Below are 24,771 nucleotides of genomic sequence, written 5' to 3'. Positions count from 1 at the left end.
ATCTACGCCACGGCGACACAACAGGGGCGGGATAAGATCTTCCTCCAATAGCCTTAGCGAGATGAGGAGATAGGTGTCAATGCAGCAGCTTACAGAGCGAGCACAAAGGGCAAGCGTACCCGGGTTTCAGACAAGACGCTAGTCTGAGAGGTTACCACAACGCCGCTCACCAGCGCTCAGACACTCAGTGAGAGACACGGCAGCGGGTGGGTGGACGACTCCCGACTCCAACGCTCCAGTTATGGCAGTAAAGCATGCTGGGTAAGGACGGACTGTCAGCTCTCACATTTAATTTACAGGGCACTCGCTTCCTCCTCCACCCCACGCGCCCTCAATCAGAGGGAAGAAAGAAAAAAAAGAAAAAGAATCATATGAACGAACACAGGCAGCCCAGTTCCCTGCTCTGAGAGCGCACACATTCATTATCCGCTGTCAGTGGGGAGGGGAGAAAGTGCGCGCGTGCAGCGCACAACACTTTCCAGAATCAGTGGAGCACAGCGGAGCGTAACTCCATCATTCAAGTCGACACCAGGTTCATACTGTACAGCACATGCCCTTGAAATAGTTGTATAGTCCATGTACTTTCTAATAAAACAGCCTAAACACCTGCCTGTTATCACTTTGTAATGCAACTCAATTGAGGGAAATGGATGTGGGGATTGACGACCATGTTCATAAACTAAAAAGCATTAGAGGGGACGACCACAATAAAAACCTTGATGTAATATGTTGTTCCTGGACTCAATAACACTTGACAGGCCTCCTGTCGTGTGTGAAACGCGACCCTTTAATCCACATTTGCAGCGCATCACTGGGCTCACCCCCATTATGTCATGAGGAGAAAACTATTCCTCGTGCATCATCACGACTTGGAATGTAGCCTAGGTTAGGTGGTTTGTAGGGAGATTATAGGATGGAATGTAGCCTAGGTTAGGTGGTTTGTAGGGAGATTATAGGATGGAATGTAGCCTAGGTTAGGTGGTTTGTAGGGAGATTATAGGATGGAATGTAGCCTAGGTTAGGTGGTTTGTAGGGAGATTATAGGATGGCATGTAGCCTAGGTTAGGTGGTTTGTGGGGAGATTATAGGATATAATGTAGCCTAGGTTAGGTGGTTTGTGGGGAGATTATAGGATATAATGTAGCCTAGGTTAGGTGGTTTGTGGGGAGATTATAGGATATAATGTAGCCTAGGTTAGGTGGTTTGTAGGGAGATTCTAGGATGGAATGTAGCCTAGGTTAGGTGTTTTGTAGGGAGATTATAGTCGGAATGAATGCTGGCCAGGAAATTGTCTTTTTAAGAGACAAACACCACCTCATCAGACTGAACATGATATTTCCCTTCTCGTGGCTCTGTTACAGTCAGCTCTTTTGACAGTGGAAAAAAATGTAAGGAAAATACTGTTGCATAGACAATAAATGGTATAGATCATTTGTAAAGTAGAAACACAAGCCAATTTCAAAAAGTCATAGCGAAGGTAGTTCACTCATTCTTGAGTAGCACACGTTTGACTGTTCACATACCTAGTTAGTGGCAGGTCCCCAGTTCAAACACAATGTAGAAACTAGTGATGGGGGAAAACATTTTTTTGATACAGTTAGATATCGGGATATTCTTTTTGTGTTTGACACCTGCACCAAAAGTCCTCTTTTTAAATTAGGGAGCCAGCTTGTTTTCAGCACTTTTATTTCCATGACTGATCAAAACGTGTTCCGTCTCTCTGCAGCAGACATATGATGAGCAACACGATTGGAACATCGAATGACAATTTTAAAAAATCACGGTATCGCATGGCAATGCATATAGAATTGTGAGAATCGTAACGGCATCTAAGTATCGTAATAATATCGTACCGTGAGTTCCCTGGTAATCTTCAGCCCGAATAGAAAACACCGGAACTATCCAAAAAAACTGACGCCAGTACACTACTTTGCACTCCACAGAACACAACTCATACCCCCAAAGCAGTGCATTCATTGCATGCAACAAATAACCCAAAGATATTCATTGATAAAGTCTCTCTGGGCATAATCGGAGGTATCCATAACTGCAGGGTGGGTTCATTATAGAAAAATGCAGTGTTTATCTTTTTTTTTTTTTACTAACAAAGGTCAGTCACCACACCAGCTTCAGAGAGTGACTGCATCTGCTTGCGGCATGCTGGAAAAACAAGGCTGGTGACCTGGTTTTGTTGTGCGCTTGCCCCTCACATCAGCATGTAACGCTGGGCCAGAAACAATGGAGGGGCGAGGGATATTTTTTTGCTTTGATGATCATCCAGCGTTGACCTTTGAAACCGGCTGACGCAGAACAAAAGGCTGATGGGAGTTCTTTTGCAGGCAGGGCCCTAAATGAGCACAGAGCAAAAACAATGCCGCCAGACTGTCAGCCCACCGGTCTTCAGAGCTCCACGGCCCAAACGTTTCTCTCACAGATCCTCACAGAGATGGTATAACCTTTGAAAACATCCATCACATCAAAAGCACAACTAGGGATCTGTGCTGATGTTTTGATATACTGACACCCAACCAGGCACAGGGAATACATATAGAAGAACAAGAAGCTGATGTAATTGGAACGTAAAGTCCTGTCTTTTGAATAGTATTGGTAAAAATACATTAAATTGAGCAGTGTATCCCCGAAGGGAATATGCTCGCTCGCACACACACACACGCGGTCTGCCTGCTGAGCTCCAGCTCTGCAGCCCCACAGACCCCGTCCATGTGCACAGAAAGCACACAGGAAGTAGTGAAACAGTGACACGTTGAACTGCTGTAGGGATTCAGTCTCTCTCTGTAAACTCCCCCTGTGCTTACTTGCCTGCTGTCATCAGTTGATACAGTTTAATACAAGGTAACACAGGGCAACAACTCCAGTGGAGCGGTTGAACTGGATCCCTTTCAGCCCAGATAAGATACAGTAGCATTTCTCCCGATATGGTGACGACGTTGAGGGAAACACTTCATTGTTCAATTCCTTCCTGCCGTAGCTTCCTGCGCTGAGCGAAGCACATTAACATTGCAGATGGCTTATTAGGCTTATCAGACTCCCCAAACGGAGAGATGAGAGACCATGACAACAAGCTTAACCTCCCGAACGGAACAGTAGCGGCTGAGTGTCAGAGACCCCGCTGAAACTGTCTGGCTGTGCTGTTTAACTTCCACTTAACTGTTACAGAGAAGTTAACTACTGTACTGACTAGAGGAGTGCTGCAGGGGGTCCCTGAAACTAGCAGGCCCTTTGGCTGTCTGCCAGATATATCCATATGCTAGACGGCTGAGAGGGAGGAGAGTAAAAAAAAAAAGGAAAAAAAAGACTGCTCAAACTGAGAAGACCGTCAGGAGAGACAGAGGCTTAGACATGATAGGCAGGGTGGTCTTGAAAATAAATGCTGTGTACAGTTTTGAACGAGACTTGATTGATTTTGGAGGCAAAATGTTGAGCTGTAGGGGCATATAGTGGAGCACAGAGGACATGGTGTGGAGAAAACTACATCCGCAGAGAGTTGGTGTAGCAATTATATCCTCTATGAGGAGCACTATGGGCAAGAAGTCAGCTAACACTCGTGTCCCAATTCACACCGGGTAGAGAGGTGGTAAACCAAACTAGTGTAGCCGAGGGCTTGTCAACACACTAAGAACTTATAGCATCTCGGTTTCTTAGCTGATAAAGCCGCGGTAACCCGCTGAAGGTCTCCCCCCCAATGTGTGACCTCGTCGCCCAAACCAATTTTCTCCTTGTCAAACCCGGCGTGTGTGTTCAGCAGAATATGCTATGGAACGAACACGGGCGGTTGGTTCATCCTCTTGTTATGGTAGAGGGAGAAAAAGGGTCATTATATCAGACTTGGGAGAAGATGAACGATGATTACCGAGCAGCTAGTAGATAAGAGGTGCTTTCTCTCGGTCTCTGGCTCTCTGGGACTTGGAACTAACAGATTGCTAATTGTGTTCAACCTAAATACTGTGTAGGGAGGGACGAAGCCACTGCTGCTGAGGACTAGAGAGAGCGCCTGAGAACCGTGGGTGTTATGGGTGTGGCTTGTCACCGCTCTTCCATAGTAATCCAATAAGGACAGTTTGTTCCTGAGCCAGTGGATAGGGATGGCCCAGAGGAGGCTGAACAGTTCACACTTCATATACTGTCGTGGGCCTCACAGACTGTCAAAGGATGCTGTTGTGGGGGAACAGCGAGTGTAGTTTCCTCATAGAAAGTGTGTGGGCTAGTCACTCTCAGAGATTCTCTTTCCTGCATGGCTGTGTCGTTTAAAAATGGAAGGATCCTTCGCTAGACTGAACTCAGCTCTAAATCCTTGAGCTGGATGCGATAAAATCAAGGTTGCGGTATCTGGGGACTACATTTAGAGAGAGAGCTCTGGGAGGGAGGAAACGACTGAGTCAGTCTGAGTCACTACAAATCTCCCACCAGCCAGCACCACATCACATTAGAAAGGCTAGACATTCCCTCAAATACAAAAAGGTCCCTCTGAAGAAGACGGCTGATTTCTGGACGCAACATCGATAATATTGTTCTAAATAGAGAAATCCCTTTGATATGTTCAGGACAAGACAGAGACCGGTGTGGAGTTTCACTTTAACATACCTAATATATTTTCAGGCCTGCACTTACCCTCCCACACCGCGTTTAGAATGGGGGGTCTAGTGTGCATTTACCTCTAAAGCTGAACAAGTGTCTATGGAAATGAGCCCTAGCCAATCACTTCACTTAAAGACAAAACAAACACTTCAATTCCATTCGTAAAACTGTAGCGTGAAGTGTGGGCAGACAATCTTCAAAAAGCCAAATGCCGAAGAATGCTCGAGGGGGGGGGGGGGGGGGGGGGTAAAAACACATAGCGACCCGGGATCTCCTGTGTGAATTTCAAACGGCTGCCTGCTGTCCGGATTAAACAACCCCAGCTGAGAGCGATGTGAATCTGTGGCTGGCCATGTTTGACAACGCAGATATCCAATCACACACCCCGCACAGCACGTCAGGCCACACCCTTATCATCACACCCCTATGCTCCTTTAACTCCACTTCCTAGTCATACAGTGGCGAGGAGAAATTATGTCACCGGTTAACAGGTTATAGCTAGGCCATAACCCTCTGGAGAGGCTTCTTCCACCATGGGATGTAAATAACATTTTGTTAAGGGAGAAAACTAAAGGTGTATCCCTCACCTTTTTTCCCTCTACCAATAAAGCACATTACTAAACATACAGCTAAACTTCTAAACGTGAACATATCCGCTCTTAATCCACTTTCCCAAACAAATAGTCTCAGTGGAAAGTGATGCTGGTGCCTGTAATATGTGAAGTGGAGCCAGGGTGTCCTGAACCCCATCGAGGCGCGAGGCGACAGCCCGAAATGAGTTTCTGTCTTCAATCATCTCCTCCCTGGCTCCAGGACCTGACCCTGTTGCCTAGCATTACCGTTAGCACTGCTGGAGCACCATAACAATACAGTGTGTCACAGCACAATGAAGAGCGCCAGGCGAAACCAATTCTCTCCCCACAGAATACAGCACCGGTGGTGGCAGACGTGTAGAGAAACATATTACTCTCTAGAATACGAGGGGTCCAGGGCAGCAGGCACACATACGGTAACTGGGTCATTTGTATGGCTTGTAGTGGTTGGACCATGTCCCAAAATGTCTCATTAGGCAAATATAGTGTGATTATGTACATTTTGCCCTTATCAGGAAGGGGACTCATTACTTTTCTACATAGGTCAATGGGCTTGATGGATGATCGCCCAGGTAGACACCTCTTAGAGGTATTTAATAAAACCACTTGGAATGAGAACCATTGGCTATGCTTGATTTTTACCAACCACCTGAACAAAATGCATTATTAATGTATGCATGTACAGTTGATGTCGGAAGTTTACATACACTTAGGTTGGAGTCATTAAAACTCGTTTTTCACTCCACAAATTTCTTGTTAACAAACTATAGTTTTGGCAAGTCAGTTAGGACATCTACTTTGTGCATGACAAGTAATTTTTCCAACAATTGTTTACAGACAGATTATTTCACTGTATCACAACTCCAGTGGGAAGGAGTTTACATACGCTAAGTTGACTGTCCCTTTAAGCAGCTTGGAAAATTCCAGAAAATTATGTCATGGCTTTAGAAGCTTCTGATAGGCTAATTGACATCATATGAGTCAATTGGAGGTGTACCTGTGGATGTATTTTAAGGCCTACCTTCAAACTCCGTGGCTCTTTGCTTGACATCATGGGTGGTGACAAGGAAAAATTACTTACTGTCCTAACCGACTTGGCAAAAATATAGTTTGTTAACAAGAAATTTGTGGAGTGGTTGGAAAAACAAGTTTTAATGACTCCAACCTAAGTGTATTTAAACTTCAACTGTATGTATGTATGTCTATAGGCAATGCCTATTCCAAGGAACTTTGAGCTGTTATGAATGGCAAGTTAGTAATCCTTTAGTAATACAACATGTGTGCAAAGCATTGTGAATTATTTATCGCCTTAACACTAGAACCGCCATAGGCCAACAGACACTGACGTTTGATTTTGTAAATTAAAACAATCGCTATGTCCTGCTCGTTCCCTGAGTTTCCCTAAATGTTTGTATTTAGCTCATTAGTCAGATCCTTTTGACCAGTTTTTTTCCACACCTATTCCCAATGTAACTGCGCCAAGACAATGCTGTAGCACGTTGGTACCCAGCCAGGCGTTATGCATCGCTCTCTCCTCACTGAATGACTGACAAATGGATGAATGGGCTAGAATTGTGCACCTTACTTCACAATTGAATTTAAATTAAACTGAATGATAAAGAGGGTGAAGAGGTTGATTTAATTTAGAAAGACAATAGTGTAATGATGAGTTTGTGTTGCGCCTATTTATCAGCAGCAAATAATTTGACGGCGTGCCTTGTGGGTTAATACCCTTCTCTTTTACTTTGTATAAAGAAGCTGTTATGGGACAGTTTCATTACTTTAAATATGACTAAATCACATTTATTGTAAAGGAAACGAAAACTTAATCCATGTTGCAGTAGGCCTTCAGAATAATGCAAAACATATCCTTGACTCTATCAAGGGAAGCAAACAATGGCAGCCCACTGAATGAATGACAAATGGATGGAATGGGCGATAATTGTGCAAGTTACTTTACAATCTAATTTAAATGAGGCCTAACTGAATGATGAAGGTGAGGAGGTTGATTTAATTTAGAACAACAATAGTGTAATGATGAGTTTGTGTTATGCCTATTTATCAGCGTTGGCGCTCATTTTAATAATTCCAATGATCTCACCTCAATTTGCTTTATATATAGCTATTACAAATATATACACTATCGGTCAAAAGTTCAGACACACCAACTCATTCCGGGGTTTTATTTATTTCTACATTGTAGAATAATAGTGAAGACATCAAAACAATTAAATAACACATATGGAATCACATAGTAACCAACAAAGTGTTAAACAAATCTAACAGACGCCTCACAAGTCCTCAACTGGCAGCTTCATTAAATAGTACAGGCAAAACACCAGTCTCAATGTCAACAGTGAAGAGGCAGTCGCCGGGATGCTGGCCTTCTAGGCAGAGTCGCAAAGAAAAAGCGATATCTCAAACTGGCCAATAAAAAGACAAGATTAAGATGGGCAAAAGAACACAAGACACTGGACAGAGGAACTCTGCCTAGAAGGCCAGCATCCCGGAGTCACCTCTTCACTGTTGATGTTGAGACTGGTGTTTTGCAGGAACTATTTAATGAAGCTGCCAGTTGAGGACTTGTGAGGCATCGGTTTCTCAAACTAGACACTAATGTACTTGTCCTCTTGCTCAGTTGTGCACCGAGGCCTCCCACTCCTCTTTCTATTCTGGTTATAGACCGTTTGCGCTGTTCTGTGAAGGGAGTAGTACACAGAGATGTAAGAGATCTTCAGTTTCTTGGCAATTTCTCGCATGGAATAGCCTTCATTTCTCAGAAAAATAATAGACTGACGAGTTTCAGAAGAAAGTTATTTGTTTCTGGCCATTTTGAGCCTGTAATCAAACCCACAAATCCTCCAGATACTCAACTAGTCTAAAGAAGGCCAGTTGTATTGCTTCTTTAATCAGAACAACAGTGATCAGCTGTGCTAACACAATTGCAAAAGGGTTTTCTAATGATCAATTAGCCTTTTAAAATGATAAACTTGGATTAGCTAACACAACGTGCCATTGGAACACGGGAGTGATGGTTGCTAATAATGGGCCTCTGTAGATATTCCATTAAAAATCAGCCGTTTCCAGCTACAATAGTCATTTACAACATTAACAATGTCTACACTGTATTTCTGATCAGTTTGATGATCTCAGAAAATACACTTTTATTTAAAAAACAAGAACATTTCTAAGTGACCCCAAACTTTTGAACGGTAATGTATGTATGTATGTATGTATGTATGTATGTATGTATGTATGTATGTATGTATGTATGTATGTATGTATGTATGTATGTATGTATGTATGTATGTATGTATGTATGTATGTGTATATACAGTACCAGTCAAAAGTTTGGACACAGCTGTGTGCGGACTGTGGAACCGAAGCATAAAGAGAAAACTAGATTGATTCATGTGTAAAGGCACACGTATAAGATCACGATACAGTGTTCTATACAATCAACAAACGACTGTTCATGCAGCGGTGCTTTTGTTTAGGAACACTGAAAACAATTTTACCTGTGCACCTGGCTGGTTATTTTATCATTATATTTTTTGTTTCTACTTTATCAAAATAAGCTGGACTTTATTCGATTGTACAACTCTATTACTAATCGAATCTACAAATAATGTGGATCAAATGGATTACACACTTTTTGATACTAAGGGAAACAAAAATAGGCCTATATCCTAGGTTGTTTCTAAGACTGTGTTCATCAAGCATTGGTGCTTATGTTTGCGGGTTGATGCATATGATAAAGGGGACGCCCGGCAACATTCTCTAGTGGGTACTGCTAGTCTGAAAGGCCAGGTGGTTCTAGTGTTAATACAGTACTAGAAGGCTGTTAAGGAGCCATGAGCTGTTATGAATACTTATCATATCTTCCCATGCGTCAGACGGTGGTGACAAGGGGGAGCTATAAATTAACTCATAATGTGTTAAATCACAAGAAAGTGTTACCCCACAATAATGATTACAGCCATTATAAGTTCTCCTCGGTGAACGTTGGCATATCATTGGCTATAATAACAGATGACTTCTCCTGACTAACAGCTCATTTAATAATCCGATACCCAGTAAAGCGGAGCCATCTCTCTCCCTCACTCTCGCTCCGCTGCAAATAGATTCTTAGTCTAATTACTTGGTAGTATGGAGTAATGAACACTTCATAAGCACCTGTTCCATCCCCACAGAGGGAGGTTTCAGTTGGCACCACTCAGGCACACAGACAGAGAGCCTAATCAGCCCAGAAGAGGCGACGGCGGTTGTGGTGGTGGGATCCATATTCGAGGTGGGAGTCGAGCTGCCTTCCCCTAGTCACGACCATGTTTATCATTACCTGCTCGACTTCACTGGAAAGCCATTATCACGTGCTAAGGTCCGTCCCGACAGGTTGTTTGTTGTTACAAGCCCTCACTGGCTTGTAACAAGAGGCTGTGATGTACTGGAGTAATATCTCCCAGGCGGTAGCTAGCAAGCTAGTCTCATCAAACATTATCCACGATCTGCCCATCTGCCCCTGTGTGCTCAACGTCGAACCTCTTCGTTGTCACGAAACCTTCAATGACGGCTCCGAGGAGGCCATTTTTAATATTGGCTATTCCTATTCATTCGTCCAATTATTTGATGGCCTGAACATGTGGAATAGTGTCTTCAATTATAGAGACATCTTCCTGTAACTAAGCTATTAACAAGGAACTCTCAGTATGACAATTGCCTTCACAAGGTCAAGCTCTTGATAAGCGAATAGATCTGCTTACGATCTGAGCAGAAAACGTATACTGCCTGCAGTTATCTGGGATTAAATGCACACCAAGACGACTTAGCGCCGTGTGTTTGAACCAGGGGTTGAAACCGGTTCAGGGAACAGAACCAAAAACCGGAACATAATGACTTTTTCAAGGAACAGAACCAAACCGGGAACGAAAGTGATCCATACTGGTCCGGAACAGAACCTATATTTTAAAAGCATAGTTAATAATATTATTTTCTTCTAGTCACACAAAAAAATGCAACAAAGCGCTTTTACAAAGCCCTCACTTTGTGGCTGCCTGCAAGCTGAAAATCTTTGCCTGTGTGTGTGTTTAGGCTCCCTGCCCCTCCCCTTTCCAAACCGCAGGCTACTGTACTGACGTTACAAGCGTGATTCAGAAGATAGGGAGATAACTTTTTGAATGTGAGTTGAGGATACTATAGGCTTAGTTACCACATTTCACGTTGTATTTATTAAACTAGACAACGCCATGACGTGTTTCTAAATCTGGTGCAGCTCTTCACACACACACAAGCTTGTTAATGTTAGCTAGATAACTCAAAGGACATTTAATATTTTACTGCAGTGGGACAAATCACGATCACACAGACTGATTCTTGGTGGTCTTAAACCAGTCTACTTTGAAAATAAAGTATACACCTCACAGACGTGGTTATGGGCTTAACAAAAAAAGAAGACACCTGTACCATGTCAAATACAGAGTTAGCAGTTTTTTTGAAAATAACATTTATTAATTTTGTTAAAAATATGAAATAACATTCCACCCATGAGGGTGGAAAGGACACAGTTCCTCCATAGAAGCCCCTCCTCCCAGGTATAATTATGTGGACCTAATTCAGAAAATGCATGTCATAACAAGATGTCCAGTGTTTCAAGCCAAGCCTCCTCCTCAACCATCTCTCGCCCTCTTCCCCACCCACAAAATGTCAGTCGTATCTTTCGCCATAGGCTACACTTGTCTGTTCGTCACGCATGTAAACAACTAGCTTGCCTGGCCTATCCACACTGATTGGTGAAGTCATTTAATGAGCTAAAGCAAGAAAATAAAACTTGAGGATTTCACAGGTTAAAGAAGGAACAAAAAGGAACAATATAAACCAGTACTTTTGGGGGGTTTGGAACAGGTTAAGAACTTTATTTTGCTGGTCGGGAAACAGTGGAATGGAATTGTCGTTCTGTTAAAAATAAAATGATTGGAAAATGAATGTTGGTTCCAAGCCCTAAACACAGCACATCGGATTTGGAGTGTTTATGTGATTTGCGATGAATTGGGCTTGTGAAACGGCCGGGTCTATAAAGGCAGATGGCTTCATTAGCATTGCAGTCATGTCGAGAGGATGAAACAAACTCAACTCCATTGGGTTCTCTCTCACTTCTAACACAGAGAATACATTTGACTAGTCTATGGATTCGATTAAAGGCTCTGACACTTTCTGAGCCTCCCTGTTGCGACTTTCTCCAGGAGGAATCCACGATGCTCTAAATCACCTCATTAGAGACTGCCACAGCTGACTGGCAGAGTTAACATATGGACCTGCAATCAAGTTTCTGGTTGAAACGCAGAGCGCCTACATCCCCTGTCCTGGACAAGGTTACTGGTTAAGTCCATCACTTCTCAGTTCAGACACAGCCTCACTGCTCTGCTGTTCTCCTGGGCTCTGCGCCCTGTCCAGACAAGACAGAACTGACAGTACTTAAAGGTTGGGGCGGGGGGGGGGGGGGGGGGGGTTTAAGATACGTGCCAGGATGGAAGGGTGTTTGTAGAGAACATGAGAGAGAGAGAGAGAGAGATTGGCTTCCAGCAAGGCCCTTTCTCCTCTGTCTTAGAATCTCATCTGTTCTCGTGATGGTATATTTCATAACACAGCCAGACACAGGAAAGTCTCAGGGGCCTGGGACCATTTACGGCTCTGAAGGATGTCACAACAGAATACGTAACAAAATGTGTAAAACACAAGGGATGTAATTGTACCATTTGCGACACCTGAGGACGCGTAGGCAGGGATGGAATGTTTGGGTGCCAACTGCACACTGAGGCCGACACTGAGATTGTTTTCCTTCTGACATTCAGGAGGTGAGCAGTCATGCACTCCCTGTGTGTGTCTGTGTGTTTGCGGAGAGACATTTGTTTGAGAGGACACGTAGGTGTAGGGAGTGGGCACTGAACCGCAGGACCCAGAGAGAGACGGCGCAGCCTTCTAACAGAGGTACACAAAAGCAGTAGGCAACACAAGATGCCAAACCATACACCATTCCTTCTCCACATTATGCAGGCATTATACCCCACACATTTCCAGTCAAACTAGAGACTGCTGAATTCATTTCATCATCCACACATTCCTCCCATACAGGAGATAGCATGTACAGCATTGCAGCCTACTGCAGGTCTTTTTGTGAGTGAGGAATAGATGAAAACCAAGCAATTTGTGGAGTTCACACAATGCCAGCCTCTCATTTGACTGGTTGACCTCTACTGTAAACTCTGAGGATCTAGTCTAATGAGGCTTGTATAGAAGCCTTTCTAGTGGAAAGATGAAATGCTGCGATCCCTGAGTGTGTGGCTCTAGGCTGTGCTGCTCCAATCTCCCTGACTGGCAACGCAGGCAGGCACCAGGCAGACACCAGGCAGGCAAGCACATCTCCTAGCGAGAGAAGAGGGAGCCAGGGCAGGCAGGAGGCAGAGAGTAGAGGAGAGAAAAGTCCAGACCTCAGGGCCAGGAAATGCCAGTCCAGCAGGCAGCAAGGCCAAATGACTTAACACACCAAGAGCAAAACTGCCCTATTCACACGATAATGATGCAGCCATTTCTTGCTGGGTCATCAAAGCCCATAGCAGATGTTACGCCATATTAAGCATAGAGTAAAATGTGAGCAGGAGTCATGAATGCACCTTCATTTAACCCCCAGGCGTGCTCGCACTCCAATGGACAGGAACATATGGCACCATGGTTATGACTTTCAACGGTACACAAGTGTGACCATAGAGATCCTATTCAATTAGAATTCCTAATTCTAAGAGTGTGACATGGTAACAGTTCAATTGCTTTGATTTAGTGCTTTGCATTTCTGCACTCTCAACTCCCACTCCAATGCAGCATACTATGATCCCTGAGAGTCTGTTGAGATCTACCAGGTGTGAGACTACCACACAAATGGGACGCGACACTACAGAAGTTATTGTCAGGTAAGCACAGAACAATTAGCTTGCCTACAACACATAAAAACACACTTTTTGTAGTGTGGTGGGTTCTAAATGATGCCATATGGCAGTTGTTCTGTTGTGTGATGCTTCACGGTGAAAACCTTCCCAGTGGAAACAGAGTAACTTTATGTGGTTCCAATGAAGATATTAATTGGTGCCACCTTGAGTGCCGTTCTCACAGATTGCAAGGAACCTCCAGGCACCCCAGCTGGGGATGTACGTTCATTGAGATGCATAGTAACAAAATATGGCAAATATAAGTTAGACTTATGTTCATAGGGGTAGATACTGTAAGTATCAAAAAAGCCATTTCCATTACTGCAAAGAACATAACTGTATGCTGCTGTTCATATCGCCTTCATTTTGCTTATTTAAAGCATATTAAGCTTCACACAACAGGTTTCCTATCTAGGCTATCAGAAATGTGCCTATCTTTGGATTAAAGAGCGAAAATTCAATGTCTTATTCCATGTTATCGCCAAAGAATATTCTGCAGTGTGTTTTACACTGAAAAAGCCGTATAGATCAAAGAGAAAATCTGGACCACTGGAAGATAAGCGCCGGGTATGAAAACAACCGAGAGGAAATCACAGGAAAACAAAAAAGTTCCAGTCTCACTTCTTTGAGGCAAGTGGCCAAAGCCAGAGGGAAGACTGACAGACTGAGTGACAGCACAGCACTTACCCTTCCAGGCTACAACTTTATTTCCGTCTCGAGACTTAGTCACCAACTGTAAAAGGCTAAACATATCCCATCCAAGATGGCACTCTAAAACACTGGCCCAGCCATCATTAACAAGGTAGACGACGCTCTCTCTCCTACATGTTGTGGCTTAACGAGAGCAAACAGAGTGGTTTCTGTAAGAGCCGATGCCTTGTGACAGATACAAATGGCTGTGGACCCTTGGCTATGATTAATATCCCCCCTGTCGTGCCCCATCCGCCAGCCATAAACAAGTCAGATGTACTTTTTAATCATACCAGCCAAAACAGCAATAAACAGTGGTAACGAGCCTTCAGCCCACCGCTTGCTAATGAGTTGTGATTTACATGCAAATAGGGGAATGTCGCCTGAGCAAACAATGGGAGCGAATGGGGCTGGGGGCTGGTGATAGTGAGTCACTGGAGAATCGCAGTTTGAAATGATTCATTGATCCGTTCGCTTGTCATGGAGGGGGGGGGGGGGGCTTCGCATCTCGACAGATGTAGAAAAAAAATGAAGACGCACAAAATGTCTGTCTCAGAGACAGAGATTGCATGAAGACTGCATTAGCATTTCAGTGGGAAAAGAAATAACACAGGAAAATATTGCCTCAACTGAAATGTTTGATTCAACAACAGTCCCTCGTGACTTTGTCCTTGCTTTGCCGGAGATGACCTTTGCCTACTAATCTACTTTCCCTGACTGTGCTCAAAAAGTTGGCAACACTGTGTTTTGATCCCATCACGGTTGTATAACAAAATTGGAGCGGATGACAGTGTTTTCAGCTTGACTGACTGACAAGAGAGGATACAGGATGTGGCAGGTGCAGGGAAAATGTATGTTTCCTTGTCTGAGACTTGAATAGATGGCCAGCGGTAAACCCGGTTTCCCAAACAACCCTCACAATAACACAAACCGAGAGCGGCTGCGGAGCTGGTGTGGTTTCATGCCAGCTCTATATGGTAGCTAGCGCTCCCTGCATGGTGGCCACACTGGCGTTTTGCCTACAGCCCGTTGGAGAAGGAGACAAATAGGAGTGGGCTTCATCACCCGTGGCACACCTAAACTCTTGTGTTCAGACAGAGGGAGAAGGCCCACTCCAATGCTGACCTTGGGTCTCAGCTGCTGGGAAGCCTTTGTTCCACTGGACTAATTCTCACTCACACAAAACCAGGAGACAAACAGACAACCAATGGATTTTTTGATTTATTTAAAAGTAAAAGCCAAGCGGTGGGACAACTATTCTGTGCAGATGCTAAAACTCAAAGGTCAGTGGATGAGTGAGTGACTAACAGATCCTGTGTCTGTGTGCTTATCCCTTTGACAATGCAACACACTCCAAAGGCTATACACTTTGAAGTATCCTTTCCACCCATTTATGTTGATCGTCTCCATAGCAACATGTAGAAACCAAAACCTGAGGCTGGTATCTTAAGTTGGACTGTAGCCTAAGCTCCGTCAAGCTATACAACAAAACATAAGAAAAGGACGAGACACCTACGGTGACATTGTTCAAACCTTGTTTGATGTGAAAGCACACACACTTTTCCCTACACCATCAGCCAGTGCCTGCAGAGCTTATGGCCTTGGGTTCCTCTCTGGCAGTGGTTGGGCTCTGGGTACACCACTTGCAGAGTACTGTAGGAAATGACTCATTAAAGAGAGTTACAAAAGGACCACTGCTAGTCACACAATGTGACTGAACAGAGAACAGATAAAAAAAGACTGCAGTGGCCAGGCTTAGTAGCTAAATCGTTGGCTAAGGAGAGTAGCTAGCTCCTGTACACAAACAGGCAGGTTGGTTGGTTCCAGGTTTCTTAAATCTTAGGCAGCATATGAGATCCAGGCTAAATTGCATCTAGAATGGAGAGGGAGATCTCCAAACAGGTAACTTCCATGTATCTGGGAGAAGCTCCACAGCCAGGGCTGTCTGTGCTCCAGCAAAGACCTGCCAGACTCCCTACAGACCAGGCCCTGATCATCTGTGACTGGCAGACAGACAGACACTGGGCCTATTTCAACAGCAGCACACTGAGAATCACACTGTTTAAATAGCGCTGCTAGCTCTGCAATACATCTGCATACAATATTTGTCTAATGCCTCAGACATAGCACAGCCTAATGCACCCCCTGCCATGAAATGACTGGCAAAATGTTTTAGGCGGGTTTCAAAGAGGTATTTAACTTGGTTCCCCGGATCTCTGAATGATTTAGTCGTCCGCGATATTCCTTCCACTGACATGGTGAAACGTTCACATTGTGGGGTACTCAGTGCTCACTTTAACCCTTAAAGTCTGAATACCCATGGAGCATGGAGGTACATGTCAGGTCCACTAGTGAGGGAGCGATTTTACCCCAAGAACCTTCTCCTTGAGAAAACAAATCTGATTGACATAAGATCCAAGATAATCAAAAGCTCCCCAGCGTAAGATTGTCACAGTAATCAGGTAAGAGTGTGGATGAGTGTTTGTGCTGTCCGTAATCTCAGAGTGGATATTAAAACCTCTGGGGTCCATCCAGCCCATTCATTCCTGATTCCCTTCGGTCGGTTATGTAAAATGACTTATGGCTCCCGCTCAATATCTGATCCATTGAGACGTTAAGTGCTTTGCTCTGACAGGTCGGCATGTCCCGCTCAGCAACACGTCAGAGATGGAAAACTAGCCAGCCATAAATAACACTGATCCCAAATCAGCCCTGTATTAATCCCGTCCATTACTCATAGTATGAAAAACAACCAAGGTCTAAATCAGAGGTGACCTGGGGCTAGGTGGCCTTCACTTCAGCACAACTTATAAATGGTTAACAATTCCACTCTATCAATAGCTCATTTCAGAAGGCCCTGGTATAATTGATCTGGCACCACATTAAGCTGTCTGCGATGCACTCCCACTCAGAAGAACAATGAGCGAATCAGGAGGAGAGGCTCTTTATGGCTCCTTCACCATGATGATGATCAAGTGTCTGTTCGGCTCCTCCTATCGGGCATCTCAGGGCTGGCTAACAGACAAGGACAGGCCTGATCAGTATGCAGGGCTGAGGCTGTCCTACCGTGCATCTGTGTAGTTTTACACATACAAAATGTCAAAGGGTCCAGCCTGCTTTGAGTTCCAGCTAAGCGAAAGGCACAGGGGCCGGGGAGAGATCTCAGAGCCTGGCTCAGGGGCCAAGGAGAGATCTCAGAGCTTGCATCCCAGGCCCCATCTCCCCTCCCACCCACCACCGGGCCTCAAACACGTGTCTCAGCCTCCATTGTCTTGCTCCAGGCAGCTTAAAGTGGGTCGGGTATACATAACCGACTCTCTCTACCTTCTCCTGCAGGACTCGGAGGAGCTCCCTGGACTCAGGTTCTGAAGCCTCACATCAAATGGGTCCGCCTCTCTTAGAGGATGAAAGGGTGAACAGAGCAATGTGCGCTCAGTTTTAGAGAGGAGAAAACAGATCCAATCTGCTGGGAGTGACACAGCCTCACTGTACAGATATTGAAATAAAACAAGGGAGAATGAAGGGGAGTTCACTACAACACTAACACGCCTGGTACCCTAGTTATGTTTGTCAATGACAGCATTTCCCAGTGCTGCACTCAAGGATATTATTTTCTACAGTGTTTTGGAGATAATGGGAATTGATTTATACAGTGAGGCAATTCAAACACCCTATTCCGTGTAAATCCCTGTAGACTAAGCAATGTCCAGGCTAAGCTGCGGAGCACCACAAAACAGCATTATGCCACACTTATCATGTGTGGTTATGATGAAAAACGGCATGGGTCAAACTTCCCAATACGACAAAAAAAAAGGTGTCACTTTCAACCACAAACCTGCACAACCTGTAGCCTTACCGCATGATGCGTCACTAGAGTACTGGCAATTTCCCTGTTGTTCATTCATCTGCAAATAAAATACCATGAACTGGCAGGTACATCTACCTACTGTAAGCCCTTTTAGTCCTGTGGATTTCTGCCTCGGGATATAGTGCCTCTTACCGAGAGGATTTTAACATAATAAATACACCGGGAACAAAATAAAAGGATTACATAGTAAAATAATAAACCTGCAAATCCGGCGGATATCATTGTAGTTGCTTCTGTGAACCACTCGCCCATGTTCCAGTCACTGCTGCTTAACGGTGTGACTTCCCTCTCCTCAACCTCATCTCATCTACATTTTACAGTCCAGAAACACCATTAATATGAATGGGAGCAAGAATTACAATGAATTACAATGAGATTTCCACACGCAGCATGCAATACAATGCAATGCCTTTCCAGCTTTTGTGTGCAAGTCTTGGACATAACACATTGCCATGTTGTTTTGTATTCATTAATACAGGGAATTTCCATAGCAATCCAATATGCCAGCTTATTTTATTTTTTACAGTGCATGCTGTACGGTGATGAAAAATTCCCCCAGTGTCTCTCCCAGCGTGTCAGAACAAAATGATGGTAAGCACGACAAAGGCATGCACAACTTCTTGACACTTCCTGTAGCAAAATAACACACTCAAAACCCTGGCTACTTCTGGAGTCTTGTCAGCAAAGAGCACTCCGAGAAGCATCGTGTTAAAAAGGTAAAGCATTCCTGTCAACCTCACTCTCCAGTAATTCAAATTGCATAAACACTCAAGAGGACCTCTTTCCTACCGTTTTACCTTAATTGGAGGAAAATTATATTAAATGAGATAATCGCTCTGAAATAATTGGCAATGTTTGATAAACAGCATCCTTCAGAATGATGCATGGCTTCATAATGTAAACGCAGTCCTGGAACATGTGCGGGGAAGTATGCTCTCCATTTCATTCAAAACCTCTTGCAGGTGAAAATGTGTAAGAGGCCAAATTAATTTGCGTTCAGAACGCCAACTGAGTTTTCAGCCTCTGTAAATCCTCGACTTGATAATAAGTCTGAGCGTTCACAGTGAATGGTGTGACGCTGAGAGGAAACAGCTTCTCCTTTTGCTTCTGTTCCTTTCTGATTCCCTTTAGACTTGGAAAGACTCTAAAGAGACTTTCTTTGCTGAGCTCATTGAACTTCTAAATGGATTCCTCCCACTCTGGTATTGCGACTGTCCTTCTGTTAATGAGAGCCACTTAGCTTGGAACCAAGGTTCAGTAGTTCCCTGAAACCCTACTGAAATGAGGAGATAAAAAGCATAGATCTTCTGCTTGCTCCTGCTTGCTAAAATTCAACTGGAGGAGTCATTAGAAGCACTTTGAGAAAACAGGTTGGATTTTAAACAGGTATTTTTTTGGCCTATTTGGTGGTATCTATGACTATCTTATCTTCAAGCCAGTCATTAGAGCAGGTCATTAAAAAGCTCTGTCTGCATGAAGAGAAATAGAGGGCTGATAGTACTCACAACAGCTGAATGGGAAAATGAGTTTGGTCCCAAAGAGATAGTTTCCTGACAACATGAGAACTGCAGTCCCACACAAATCCCAGAGTTGGCAGGCAGAATGAGCCTTCCTCTCAGAAGAGATTAGCTAAACCCCTGATATATTTTCATAGCTCTACATCTCCCTGAAGGACTGCCCTGCACTCAAGAGATTGGCGGGCAGTAAAGCGTTCACCTCTCTTTCACAGTTCAACGTTCAGCAACTTTGGAACAACACTGTTCCAACATGGCTGCAATAAGATTATTTAACACCTCGCATCACTCTAAACTGAGGCGAAATGGTTGTTCAACTATTGGCGACTACCTCTATGTAATTATCTCAGCTAACATGGTCTCTATCAAACTGGGGTCAAATGGAATGAACTAGGTCCTCTTCTCCTCATCACATGCATCAGATCTTGTCCAGTTGTAGCGTTCAGAGTTCTGGGCAGCAGAATCAGCATTTTCACAGTTAGGTACCTACCTCTTTGCCGGAGAGGTAATAGGCGGAGAGCAGTCCTCCGACAAACCGGATGTTCACTTCAAAGACTGAGACCTCAGCATTCTGCAGGGAGAACAAACAAATACAGTGAGAGAGATAGAGGGATGGAGAGAGAGCGAGATGGATGGATGGGAGCAGAGAGATGGATGGATGGGAGCAGAGAGAGAGAGAGACAAAGGATTCATGATTAGGAGTATTCAACCTGCTGAGTCACCATGTAGCAGCTGGCAGGAATATCCTCACATCACACCCACCGAATGTAAAGGCCGACAGACAGACAGCACTGTGGGCTACACCTGAAGACACTCTGAGGTATCAAAACCCTTTGGCCACGCCTCCATAACTCAGAGAAGACCTCTGAGTAAACCACTTAATACTACAACAAACATTTGACCATTTCCATTGAGATGAATGTGATCCACTAATGTATTCCCATGGTAAAGACAGATAAACAGAGAGAGCAGGGGCTGTCAGAGAATGGACTTCCACGGAACTCGCACAGCGCCAAGCCTAACCAACTCTGGAAAAAGGTATCTATAATTGAGAAAATAGCCACCCTGCAATATAAGTGTCATTTCATCTTAAGGTCAAGCTAGGAAGCATGAGTCACCACCAACAAACATGAACCAATAAGAAGAGGTGATGAGATGGCTTCCTGACAATCCCATCAGGCCAAAACACAGATCTGCACTCAGCCCATTTCCCTCCTGAAGGGCCCCAGGCTTTGTTTTCTCCATTATTATAGCCAGACTTATTACCCATATCCATTCCTCATGTAGATTTTCATTACTCTGAAAAGAAGCATGTGGAGCCCATTCATCCAGAATAAAGTCCTAGAGGCCTACAGTACTTTTAGTACTGATAAATGGTTTTGATAACCTCATCCTAACCTCAAGCCCTTTGCTTTATATGATAGATCAAAATGGTAGATAATGTAGAGTGGTCTTAAAATATTTATGTTAATCTAATATTACTATGTGCATATTTCTTGAGGTTTTAGTGAGAGGAAAAGTTTGTTATTGCCTGTACTTTGAGTGGACCACATTTTAAAAACTGTGCATGGGGGGGGGGGGGGGGGGGGCATTGTCCATTATTGCACGGGATTTAACTTAATGAGAAACATTTCTTCCTGGTAATGGTGGTGGTGGTGGGCTACAAATAACCTCATTATGGTTTCAGTGACAACGCTTTGTAATTATACCAAATAACAAGTAAATATCAGTAGCCAATACTTTTTTGTTTGTGTCCTCATTTCCAAATATAAGCAATTATTTTATATTTGAGAGGGAAATGTTCAACTTTGGCTTTTGTTTCTTGTAGACTATTTGTAAGGGACAAATGGCAGATGAGGGAATAAACATTTGTTTATATGTCTTTTTTTCCATAGATGTTCTCAATACGAAGGCTTCTCTGCACTTTGACTCTTTGTATTTCACTAACAATTTCTACATGAGTAAACTAATCTTTCCCAGAGAGATACAGTTCTATTATTTAATAGTAGAGAACGTGCGGCAGGCAGGCAATCCAAGATAGTCTGACGGCCCGGCGTTAAATGAACTTATAATTAAAATAAACGTATTTAGTCCTGCAAACCTGCAGACTGTGAAATCCAAATTGGTAATATTTCTGCTAGCATTATCAATGGTGTGTTAATGACTTCAAATTATGACAGATGGCAGTTGTTCAAATGAGTAAAGCATTTTGTATTCATGGTAATGTACTGTTTTTTGGCCTGATTGTGGACAGGAGGACTTGGCACACCTTATTAACTGTTGAGAAGGGGTTCAACTCTGAGGTATCCTGAGGACACTGCTGTAGCTACTAGCTAGGTACTGTAACGTAGGTGTTTTCCTCTCAGAGAGGATTACTTCTGTTCTGAGGACAGCCATTATCACGAGGCCCTGTCTCCTCACCCACATCAAGACATCACAGGGCTGTTCTGTCCTTCAGTCAAGAACTTCAGTGAGGCCAAAGCGTCAAGAGGATTTCATTGAGCGTCTTCTGCACTGCACTCAGTGTTCAATTGCACATACTTCCAGGGTTAGAAAATAAAGTGGCATTAGAGCAAATATGTTTTGTGGATACTAATGAGATTAAATGTGATTACGTATTGTAGACATTAAAATGGTGGGAATTCCGTAAAAGGGGTCAACTCTAGAGCGCCGAAATAACGTAAACTGACGACAGCCTCAATGTATTCAGACCAGATGTTACAGGTTGCACAATTTGAATTTACATTAATATTTACATCAAAACACAGAGCAGTCTCTCACATGTTATCGTGGGGTGAGACATTGCTGAATTCCCTAATGTATGACGTTCTCCCGCTGCTGTTTTAGTAAAAAAATGCAAAGTCTTTCAAGTTGTAAGTACGGGATACACATTGTATACATCGTCCAACGAAATACTTACTTGCAGGTTCCTTCGACAACGCAACAATAAGAAATAATAGGTTTTGAATTTTTGCAAATTTATAATAAAAAAATGTAATATTCCATTTACATAAGTATTCCGACCCTTTAATCAGTACTTTGCTGTAATCGCTGCACCTTTGGCAGCGATTACAGCCTCAAGTCTTCTTGGTGTGACTCTATAAGCTTGGCACACCTGTATTTGGATAGCTCTTCTCTGCAGATCCCCTCAAGCTCTGTCAGGTTGGATGGGGAGCATCGCTGCACAGCTGATTCCAGGTCTCTCCAGAGATGTTCGATCGGGTTCAAGAACAGGCTCTGTTTGGGCCACTCAAGGACATTCAGAGACTTGTCCCCGAAGCCACTCCTGCGTTATCTTGGCTGTGTGCTGAGGGTCGTGGTTCTGTTGAAAGGTGAACCTTGCTCTGGAGCAGGTTTTAATCACTTTGCTCCGTTCATCTTTCACGAGATCCTGATTAGTCTCCCTCAACCACTCCCTACTCAAAGGTTGTCAGAAATTAGGCTTGACCAGGTGTCTTGCAACTGTCAGACAGGAAACAATGTGTGCTTTCTGATGGTGTCAAATCACCTCGATATTACTAAAAGGTCTCCCACATGGGTTGACTTTGGGACCTTTCCTCTTTATATAAAGAGTATTGGTCTATCTGCATAAACCTGTAACATTCAGCTGTATGCTGATGACACTTATGTACCCCATTGCCCATATGACTGACCAGGCTATATTGGAGCTGCAATCTGATTTTGTCACCTTGGAGAAAGTTCATGACTATTAAAAAAATTGGTGCTTAAATTGGGGAAAAACTAAATGATGCTGTTTTATAATTCTCGTATAAGTATTTCAGATGGTTATACACATTTCTGCATTGGATAGCTCTTTCATCGGGCAGGTTTCCGCCTATAAATATCTTGGCTTTTGGATGGACAAAAATGTGACTTACAAAACATACGGATGCGCTAATTAAGAAGCTGAGATTTAAAGGAGGCTTATTTTATAGAACTAGATCGGGTCCTTCCCTAAACAGCAGGAAGAAGATTGTAGTCAACTTCCCTGCTAGTTTGACTTTGGTGACACCATTTATGGGAATTCAGCAGCCACCACTCCTAAACCTTTTGATGCAGTCTACCATAGTGCCCTTTGCTTTATCACAGGTGACAGTTTTAATATGCATCACTGCATCCTGTATCAAAATGTTTGCTGATCCTGATTAGTTGTGTAGACTTCATTACTCCCATTTTGTTTACATAGCTTTACTACACAAGCTTCCTACCTACCTCACTGTTAAAATAAAACAAATACGACACCAACCCCGTTCACAGAAACGGTTAACTTTCGAAGTTCCACTAGTATGTATCGATCTAGGTAAATCTTCAATTTTAGTGCCCCCCATTTTTGGAATAGTCTACAAAACTCCCTACATCTTGACCAACTGGTGCCTCTATGGCAGTTTAGGACTTTAATGTTGAATGACTAATGAGATCAATTTGTTGTATTGTTGTCCTCAGGGCACCATTGTAAATGAGACCCATGTCTCGATGGGTTTTCCCTGATTAAATAACAAGACAATGTATTCCATTGAGACCATTTCAGCCATTACCGGGGTGTGTTTGACAGGTCATTACAAACGTTTCCGCGGTCATAATGTTAGCGGGGGGGGGGGGGGGGGGGGACAGGCAAAAAGCAAGATTATGAAAGAGTCACAGGAGTAAAATGAAAGCAATCAATCCAACGAGATTTAAGTGGCTTTCGCACCCCTCAATGGCTGAAAAAGACAGATCCTCAGGTGGGTGGGGCATGTGCGTTGCTATTAATAGGACGCTAAAATAAGGCAAGGCCCATCCAGCATGGGCTCATGGTGTCAGACCGAACCACAGCCCTCAGCCTCCTGACCTACTCAAACCTTTAGTCAGGTCAAATCAAGGGACATCTTCAATGAATAAGCTCCAATTCAACCGAATAATCAGAGTACTGGGGAAATGACTTTGAGATGGGATTGAGAAGTCAGATGGAAAAATGGAATTGCAGAACGTTGTGTAGAGGTTCTAGAGCGGAGGCTACAGTTAGCTGAGCTCCATCCCATCACAACGTTGAGAGGAATGTTAGTGAATGACAACCACAATAATACTCCCTGACAGTAAAATCATCTCAAGGAAGCCCCTGTGTAGACACAAAGAGCAGCAGTGACAACTGACTCCTGGAGATGATGCACGAATGCTCTTTCTAAGCCTGGCCTACACTGCTACACAATAACATACTGCCACATCTGTGGATCATCTGTCAGAGGACCCTTAGAAATTCATCCTCTGATGACGTGCTTTAGTGTGTGAGTGTGTGTAGGTGTGCGTGTGTTTGTACAAAAAGGCGCGGGGGGGGGGGGGGGGGGGCTCCCTCAAACCTCTGGCTAGAAAATGTCTCTTTGTTCCAGCCTCTGAAAGGTTATCTTGCAGGCTGATGTCCAGCAAGGCTGTGCAGTCCATTACACAGCTCCTGCCTGCGGGCTGACAGTGGAGCCGGGGCCCTTCCATAATACATACAGCCATTGCCTTTGTTCATGTACTGGCCTTGCCTTTCACAGCAGCCCACAACACACAGCTCACCA

General features: G+C 43.8%; 1 protein-coding gene across 1 annotated transcript in view; it reads right to left on the bottom strand.

Annotated features, from left to right (window-relative positions):
- Positions 1 to 24,771, bottom strand: part of man1a1 (mannosidase, alpha, class 1A, member 1) — a 158,132-nt gene that overhangs the window by 65,198 nt on the left and 68,163 nt on the right. Inside the window, exon 4 of the mRNA XM_020455609.2 lies at positions 19,725 to 19,805. Coding sequence (XP_020311198.1) covers positions 19,725 to 19,805 — 81 coding nt within the window. The remainder of the gene's footprint in view (positions 1 to 19,724; positions 19,806 to 24,771) is intronic.

The sequence above is a fragment of the Oncorhynchus kisutch genome, linkage group LG21 (assembly GCF_002021735.2).
Source record: "Oncorhynchus kisutch isolate 150728-3 linkage group LG21, Okis_V2, whole genome shotgun sequence".
NCBI lineage: Eukaryota > Metazoa > Chordata > Actinopteri > Salmoniformes > Salmonidae > Oncorhynchus > Oncorhynchus kisutch.
This window is presented reverse-complemented; position numbering and strand designations above follow the sequence as displayed.